General features: G+C 30.1%; 2 protein-coding genes across 2 annotated transcripts; one reads left to right on the top strand and one right to left on the bottom strand.

The window, feature by feature from the left end:
- Nucleotides 1–5353, bottom strand: LOC129609113 (protein MON2 homolog). Its single transcript, XM_055520992.1, has one exon. It carries the CDS (start codon nt 5255–5257, stop codon nt 281–283), a length of 4977 nt encoding a protein of 1658 aa, XP_055376967.1. The 5' UTR covers nt 5258–5353; the 3' UTR covers nt 1–280.
- A 637-nt stretch (nt 5354–5990) lies between these two features.
- On the top strand, nt 5991–8361 carry LOC129609084 (T-cell immunomodulatory protein). The gene is made up of 4 exons (XM_055520947.1): nt 5991–6348; nt 6412–6467; nt 6533–7440; nt 7505–8361. Exons 1-4 carry the CDS (start codon nt 6221–6223, stop codon nt 8216–8218), a joined length of 1806 nt encoding a protein of 601 aa, XP_055376922.1. The 5' UTR covers nt 5991–6220; the 3' UTR covers nt 8219–8361.
- The last annotated feature ends 1102 nt before the right edge of the window (nt 8362–9463 follow it).

The raw sequence follows: 9463 nt of genomic DNA, 5'->3' as shown, positions 1-9463 counted from the left end.
CCGATTATCTATTTTATTCTGTAAATTATGTTAAAAGTTGTTTTTTTCATTGTGAACAATATTTTACTTTAAATTTATTTATTAGTTAATAATACTTGCATCTAAAAAAAGGATAGTTCAACTTCCTTTAAAATTTAAACACCGTTCAAATTATGGTTTACAAATTATTCGCATTCTAGTGTATGTGTAGTGAAAACAGTAAAATAAAAAAAACAGTGAAGACCTTTTTCTACGATCAAATTAGCCTTCGGTTGGATATAGCACCATCATTCTCATATAGTTATGATACACTTTCCCCAGATAATGGTAATGTTGTTGTTGTGGCCGTGCTTTCGTGCAATTTCGGTGTGTGTAATAACTCTGCATATTGTAATAGTGTTTCTCTTAATGCCCTGGATACTTCTTGAGACGTTGTAACCGTACAATCAACTAAGAATGGATATAATGCAATTATCTGATTCCAAGCAGTTTTGTTTACTTTACTTGGTGGAGATTTTTTCATTGATGAAATTAATGTTTCAATAGCTTTTAAAACAAATGAAATTTCTGAAAGTCTATAACGCGGTAAAGGGCATTTCCCACTATGACGCTCATCATCATTGTAACGTTTTAACACCTCTTGAAATCTATGAAGTAGGGCAGTTATAGCTAAACGACCTGCAAAATCTTCTTTTGCATTAACACAATTATTACTATTATTTGTATTGCCATTGATGTTTTCATTAAAATTATTATTATTACTAGAATCAATCAATAATGAGAATTGCAATAGTGTTTCGAAACAAGTTTTTGCAAATAATTCTCTTAACTTCCAATCAGATTCGCAGCATAATGAAGTCTCAGCGGCGGAATGTATAGAACCTTTATTTAAAATTACGACAATTTTTATTATAAATTGATGGGGTATTTCATGAGAATATGGTAAAATCTCTTCTCGTATTAATTCGATGACTTGGCAATCTATGGTTTCATCCAAAACAATTTCTTCTAGTCCCCGATCTTCTATTGTGCAAACACTTGTTGGAAATAAAAATTTGTCAAATGTTTCGGCTAAAACATTCCACATTTCAGTAAAATCATTTGGACGAGTTCGTGCTACCTTTAAACCAGTTTGCAATACTTCAAATAAACTTGAAATAGCTAACTTCCACGTACTTGATGACAAACAGTTATATTTTAGGGCGAGTGGAATTTTCAATGCTTGAATAATATTCTCTAAAATATGTTCTTTAATAACATCTTCATCAGTTGCAGTTTTTTTGTATAATTTTACAGCTAATGTGAAAGCTTTTTCTCCAAAAGGAATATAGTTTACACATGTTGTTTCAACGCTTGGAAAATTTGCATACCCAGAATGATCATTTCTTAATTTATTTTCCAATTGTGTTGGTTGAATACAGGATAATTTGCTAAATGATAATAGCTGTTTGAAGAGAGATGGTATTAAATAACGAATTTTTGAACCATCATTAGTTGCTTCCTTTTGAATCAAATCAATGGAATCCAGGACTGCATCGTGTAACGGAGTTAAAGCAGATTCAGATAAAGTGGTCATTATATACGGTACAGAATCACTTTGATATGGTATCTCTATGACATTTGTAAGCACGTTACTGAGGTTATTAAAATCATCAAAAGAGAACCGGGTTCGGATATTTTGGAAAATAGCTGGAAAAATTTGAATTAATGCTGTCAAAAAAGCTTGATTTGGTATATAAAATTCATTAGAATTTGCATTATGTTCTACGTATTGTACGCATTCTGTTCCGATATTTAACCAAGTTTTCCAAGACTCATTCCATATTTTTGCATCCAGTTCGCTTTTTATTTCAATCTTATTACTGCCTCTTTTATCACAAGTATAAAACATTATTTCTTGAAAGGATTTTAATGCTGCTAATGATACCTCATCAATTCTGTTTAAAGCTGCATTTTGAATAAATTCTAACATTAAGGACCAGGCTCGGGAAAAATCCCCCAACATTTGTAAAAGATTTTTTTGTGCATTGAAAACTCGTGATACTCCAGATAAAATTAAAACATGAGTTTCAGCCCATTGCTTTTGAGCTGTATTTCTAGAATGATGGATTAAAATATTTCCACTTGTGTCCACTTTTTCATTACTAGCTGTACTAGATAAACTTCGTACTTTATCAAGTAAAGGAAACAACACACTCCAAACAAGAGCTTGCCATGTTTGCGAGCTTAGTAAAGTTCCATGTGCAGAAATAGTAGAAAATAAAGTCTGGCCAGCAGATTTTCGGACAGCAGGCCTAGAATCAACACATAAGTCTCCAATTCTGGCATATAAACACATCCATAATTTATCAAATTGCGGAATATTAACGATTCCTGGGAAATCTGGTAAGACATAAATTTCTCCAACTTCAGCCTGAATTAACTTTTCCTGATTTTGATTGAAATAATCTGAAATATTCCACATTAATCCAATAGCTGTTAAAGAAATATTCAATTCCTGCGTTTGAGAGCCAAACCTTGATGCAGTGTTTATGCACAAAGGAAGACATCTCCATGGCATTATTGGTAAAAAATCTGTTATGACAAGTTGCAAACATTGGAACGCTGTTCTTATTAGTGGTTCGCCATGATGATCACTTACAGCCCCAATAATTTCTAAAATTACAGGCCAACCGAAAGATATTATTTCTCCAGAAGAATTCAAAATCTGCAAGACGCACTCTAATTGGCGTTGACGGACATCTCCATGAGGTACGCATGATAGTTGGCATAACGGGCTTAAAAGCATTGTTTGCAGTACCATGTTTTCTTTAAGAGGAGTTTGATATTGGTACTGCAAAGCAACTTTCAATAAGTATGTAATAGCTTCTACGCCCCATTCCCTCATTCTAATGTGTCTATGCTGACATACTTCCAATAAATGGTTTGTTAAAGATCTCCATATAGTCTCAATTCTAAACATATTGGCAAGCCCTATTTCTAATAATTTTGCTACCGCAAATAGGGACGGTTCTCTATTTGAATAAGCCAACTCCATTGCTTCACAACTTAGTTTACAGAGCGCATCTATCAAATGATGCAAAGCGACGTCGTCTAAATTCTTACTTGACTCGAATACTTCGCTTAGAAGTTGGGAAATTATAGGCAAATCTGCCATTACTGCTGTCTGAATCCCTATATTACTTTCAGCTGGTGGTTTTGTAATCTGTAAACCTCCACCGGTAGACAATTTTAAACCTAAAATACAAACCAAATTTTGCAAGGTTATGAGAACTATATGCCACGATGATCCCAAAATACTTCCATTATGATTAGCAAGGTTTAGAACCGCTTTCATGCACTGCAAATTTTTTGCACTTAACATAACTGGTCCTTGCGTTACACTTGCAGCCAAAAGAGCAGACTGCGAATGCGTGACGGAATTTTGAAGTTGATTACGGAAATCCGTTTCATTAAAATTATCATTTCCGTGTAAATTAATATCCATATTTTTAAATTTATTTGTACTATTATTATCATGATTAATTATGTTTACAATAGTGCTGCCATAACTAGGCGGAAACGCTGATCTACAAATTGCTGTAATAAAAGCGTCTCGAGCATCAAAAAGTTCTAACGCTCCGCAAAGTACTAAATAATCTTGCATAGCATTTAATATTCGGGAAATTGTCGATTCATCAGCTGCAGCATCTAAGAGACAAATAAAAGCTGACAATAACCCAGTCCAAGTAGATTTGATTAGCTGACAATTAAGCTCGAGGTCGCTATTAAGATCACTTTTAGATTTCTTGTCCGAACTGCTACTATTGTTATCTATAATTAAACGTATTGATCTCACAATATCGAGAACAGCTGCATATGTTAATGTTATTCCATAACCTTCTGCTACAGATGGCGGCTCAATTTTATCTAACATTTCTAAATAAGTTGCTTTGCACTTTCCTGGTGAATAAGGAAACAAGAGAGGTATCCAAATTCCACTAACAGAAAATCCGCATTGATTAGACAGATTTGTAGTAGATGAAATTGAATTTTGTGAACTTGTTTGTTGGTTGTTAAAAGCTGTTTGTATAAAATTTTTTAAGAGATCTCTTATAAATATGCTAAAAGACGTAACCATATCTTCTAGAATATTAGTTGCATGATCTTTCATATCATAAGATCTACAGAAACATGTAATTAATTTTGGCTGAACAATCATTTGATGTTCAACTTCTAGAGCTAACGCTCTTTGCCAATTTGGTTTGTCTAAGTCCAAAAACTTAACTATTAACGAGAGAAATATTTCACATTCTGTTACTAAAATGGAATGAAATTTCTGAACCAATATTGAAACTGCTCTCAATAATCTAACGCTCAAAGCAAAGTGCGGTTTATCAGCTGCAATTGTAGTATTATACATAGCACTAGTAGCTCGATGTTTTATATTTGGGGAAAATAATTTTATAATAAGAGCACAAACTTGTTCTTTTAACAAAATTGTAAATTTTGGTATTTCAAAAAAAATATTACTGTAGTTGTTTAATATGATTTCGACTAATTCAAGACCAAATGTTGTTGAAATTTCTTTTATGCCAAAAAGCCATACAGGTTGATCAGAATTTATTAACTTAATTAAATCTTGAAATAACAAAAATGCATCTGCAGTACAATTTTCAACCTCATTTTCTTCCCCTTTATTTTCAGTGGATTGGGTGTTTTCAATGTTTTGTTTAGGCAAATTTTTTATTGCTTGGGATGTTCTTTCAAATACTAAAGACACCAATTGTCTTATTGTGGCACCCGATATATTTGATACTGTAGGATTCTTTGAATAATATAATCGGAAACACAAAACCATAGATTTCGCAAGAGTTTCACCGTGAACCACAGAGTTTGTAGTTAAAAGTAACGTAACTGTTTGAATTAATTTTACTTCCTCAACATTATTTTCCATTAACATCCATAGAGCATCTGTTATATATAAAGCACCTTTTTGGTCAACTACTTGTTGGGTTATTAATCTTTGCATCATTCCCAAACAAAATCTTACAATTTTTATATCTTTAGTTTCACATCCTTGTATTAAGGGGTACAATATTTGATTAACCATATAATATATGGATGATTGTTGGTCATAAACAGAATTATTTAGCTTAACAATTGCTTCTTCGCAGGATTCTTTAATGTTCGGATACTTTTTTCTGGTTTCATAGGCCAAAGATTTAAAATCATTTTTTAATGTGTCTGCAAGAATCTTAATGTTGTCGTATTGATTTTCGCCTTTAGACGATAACATATTTATTATTCTTAACTACAACCGTAAATATATTATTTAATTTTTTCTTATTTTAATAAAGTACACTCGAATAAAAGATGTGTCATGTCAAATAAACTATCGAAATCATCAATAATTGTTTTTGTTGTTGCTTTTACTTCATAATTCCATTTTACCAAACGTCATCAATGTCATAACTGTCATTCACACGAATAATTAAAGCTAGTTTGTTAGCTAGATATATTCAGGGCTGATTTGCAATATTTTTTATGCAATATTTTATAATTAAATTAAATGGCTTTAACATTATTAACATTATGACTATATATCTAATTAAGTTTATATTTAATTTATAAATAATTTATGATTATGTTACTGTTATAGTTCTGAAGAAGCATCAAAGAAAGTAATAATTATTTAAAAATTCCTTCTCTTATTTATTGAGATCATTTAATTTCTCTAAAATTTTTATCAAATCAAAACAAACTTTGACGATAGATTTACTTTGACGATAGTTCTTTAAAAACAATTGAATTTATAATTTACAGAAGACTAAAGGTTTAAAATAGGGAATAATTATAAATAAAAAAAATTTTTATATAGTGTCAAAAAATTCTTCTTCGCGTGAGTCGATTTTTTATATTTAACATAATATTTGAAAGCTTGCAAGATTTTTTTTGATAGATGACATATTAAAATTCTTTGAAACTGACATATTCTTTAGTTGACAGTTGACATTTTGTCAAATGTGAAATGACAACTTTTCTTGAATATTAGTCACAAAATTTTAAAAAGGAAAATTAATATTTTATTGAAAGCTACATTTATTTTATGATTCTTTTTGATTTGAAAAGTATTAATTTGAAAAGAGATATTCAAATCAAGTGTGAAAACAAAGAAACAACAAAACAAGAAATTAGGCGTTGATGCAAACATGAGACTGTGTTGATTTGGTTTAGCAGCAGATAATTTTTAACATTGAAAATGTTTTCATTAATTCTTTCCTTTGCTATTTTACTTCCTTATTGTATTTGTAACGACATCACAAATCAAGTCTTTGGAAAAAGTATAGAAGGTATAATAGCTGCTTTTGGGGATTTTAATTCTGATGAGTAAGTAAACATGATTTTGAAAGGCAAACCTCAGACAAAAATATATGTAATTTGCAATTTCAGACTTACTGATGTATTCATTTTGAAAAACAATGCCAAAACTGTGGAAATATTGCTAGGTAAGAAAATATTCCAAAATTATTGTCAATTTATTAAATATTAAAAAAAATTCAAAAAATTCAAGGCCATGATACAGAACCACTCCTGAGAGCTGGTTATAATTGTACATTTGAAAACCGTGAAATAACCAGTGTAATACCGGGAGATTTCGATGGTGATGCTTTGATGGATGTAATGGTCACGCTTAAGTCGGCAAGAAAAGATTCCCTCGATGTTTTGGTGAATTGGGGTGGAACTGATCACCTAAACTGCACTTCAGAAATTTTGTTAAATACCATAGGAGAACCATTGGTAATAGATTTCAATGGAGATATGATATTAGATTTGTACGGAGAAAATGACAAAGGTGAACGCTGTTTCTGGGTGTTTTCGGATGATAGACAAAAACCACAAATGATCATTCAAACAGATCCCAATACCAAGAATTTCAAAAATTCTAGTTTAACAAATAGAACCCCTTCATTAGCTAGACTTCAAATTCCACATGCAAATGCGTTCTTAGACCTAAATAAGGATTATATGGCTGATCTGTTTGTACAAACTGTAGATCATTTTGAAATATGGACAGGACGCACCAATGAATTGGAAGATTTTGACTACCATAAAAAGATTGAGTTGAAACTTGTTGGAAATGATGATTATATTTTAGGGCAGTCACTGTTTTTGGATATGGAACTAAAAGGAGACCAAAACTTGGTACTACCTGTATGTTTTGATAAAATGTGTAAAAATTCTACTATATTAGTGTATGAAAATGACCACTTCTGGGATTTACATGTGAACTTTAAAGATACACAAGGAAATATTTGGGGATTTATTCCAAGAAGCGACGATAATCCTTATTCAAAAGTTATTACTGCGAGAAGTGGAGATTTTAATATGGACGGTTATCCTGACCTGCTAGTTACTTTACAGACATTATCAAATGAAAAAAGATTTCAAACATTTTTACTAGAAAATGTTCATTGCAAGGTTAGTTTAAAAGAAAATTCTTTTTTCACATCTGACGATATATTTATTTCCTCCAAAAAAATAGGTCTGCAACAAACCTTTAAAAAGGACTTTTGAAATACAATGGTATGCAATACCTTTAGGAAATAATACCATTGCTGGAACATTTTACGATTTTTACCAGGATGGCGTCTTAGATGTTATTTTGATTGAAAAGAAAGGACACACATACCGACCCTTAGCATTTAGAAATACGTTGGACTATGATGCCAATTTCGTTAAAGTTATAGTTCTCACCGGGTTAATGAACAAAAATAATTCTACAGCTATCACACCTTTAGGAAGGAAAAAACGAACATATGGTACTAATCTACCAGGTCCTAGAATAGAATATTACACTATTACTCAAGAAGGTGATAATCAGCACGGTGCAAGCTCTCAATTACCTCAATCAGCATATTTTGCTCTTCAACTTCCATATACTATATTCGGTTTAGGAAGAACACCAAATTTCGTTGATTCATTAACTGTAGGATTAAATAATAATTCCCGAACTTGGACACAGCTAATTCCTAATTCACAAATGATTGTTATTCCAAGACCAATACGAGATCCTGGTCAATGGAAAGCGCAGTTATTTGTTACACCAAGCAAATTAATTTTAATGAGTGTTGTAGCCTTAGGTGGCACTTGCTTAGTGATTATGATCATTATATTAGGATTATATATCAAAGAAAAACGTGAAGACAAGAAAGAAAAATTAATGGAAGCAAATCGATTCCATTTCGATGCTATGTGAATTAGTTCAAATTTGATGGTATTTAAAATTCACGACATTTTTCCTTTTTTATTTTAATTTAAATGTGATTTTATTTTTATTATAATATTTAATATTATCATATAACTTTAGTTTTAATAAAAATAAATGTTAAAAAAACTTATTGAAAATTATTTTATTCATTGAATATTTAAAGAGCAATTTGTTCACATGAATGTATAAATTATGTACATTAAGGAATGAACATAATTTAAATTAATATATTTTTTTTAAATATTTTGATTAATTCTTATTTTGATATTATTTTTTATTGAACGTAATTCAAATTAGGAGTAAAGCAAAAAAGGATTTCGATGATTTTAGAAGTATATTCCAAATATTAAATATTATTATAATTTTAGTACTAAACAGGAGTTCCCATGATTTTAATAGGTGTGTAGCTTTCATAAGGTGACGATAATACAAAATAATAAAATCCAATTTTAACTTCATTTACTGCTTTTTCTATATTTCAGTACAGAAATTTGAAAAAGATGATACGACATAATACCTTGCTTAAAAATAAGGTTAACCTTGAATTTTCATGTTTCAAAAGGTTCCTGATTTTACGTATTTTAATTCACATTTAAATAATAGGAATAACATAAAGGAACCTCAAACTGAAATGAATAATTTCTGGATTTAACTGAAATAATGAAATAAACACGCATTTTAAACGCTCCGTCGAGACGAACTGCTTGCATACTCGTATTTTTAAATTTATTTTTTTATTGTTATTTTGTTCAAATATTTTTTGTCAATGACTTACTAAGTGCACTTTTAATTTATAGTTTTCTTTCTAAATCAATTAAAAATTTAAAAAAGTAAAAAAAATTTTGTTATTCAAATAGAAAAAAAATTGGTGTAGTTCGTCTTGATATTTACTTCTTACTCTACTTCATTGTAAATAAAAGTTATTACCAATAGATTCAATTATTAACACAAAAAATTGTATAGTGTGATAATGAAAAAATTGTATAAAAAAAAATATAAAAAAAATAATCGTTGCAAACAAATATATAATTACATAATATTATAATTTAACTTATTTTCTGGTAAAAACGCATAGGTAAAAAAAATTAATTCATACTTGACTAACAACAAGAATAAAGCAACCTGAATTCGAATCAGCGGCACGCAACACCTTAGTCATCGGCTAATTTCTACCATAATCCGTATTATGATGACGAATATGAAAAGTTCTTAATGCCTCAAACTAATCGAATT

Source organism: Condylostylus longicornis, unplaced genomic scaffold (assembly GCF_029603195.1).
Source record: "Condylostylus longicornis isolate FDR11 unplaced genomic scaffold, ASM2960319v2 ptg000038l, whole genome shotgun sequence".
Taxonomy (NCBI): domain Eukaryota; kingdom Metazoa; phylum Arthropoda; class Insecta; order Diptera; family Dolichopodidae; genus Condylostylus; species Condylostylus longicornis.
The sequence above is the reverse complement of the archived record's forward strand: the minus strand, read 5'-3'. Positions and strand labels throughout refer to the sequence as shown.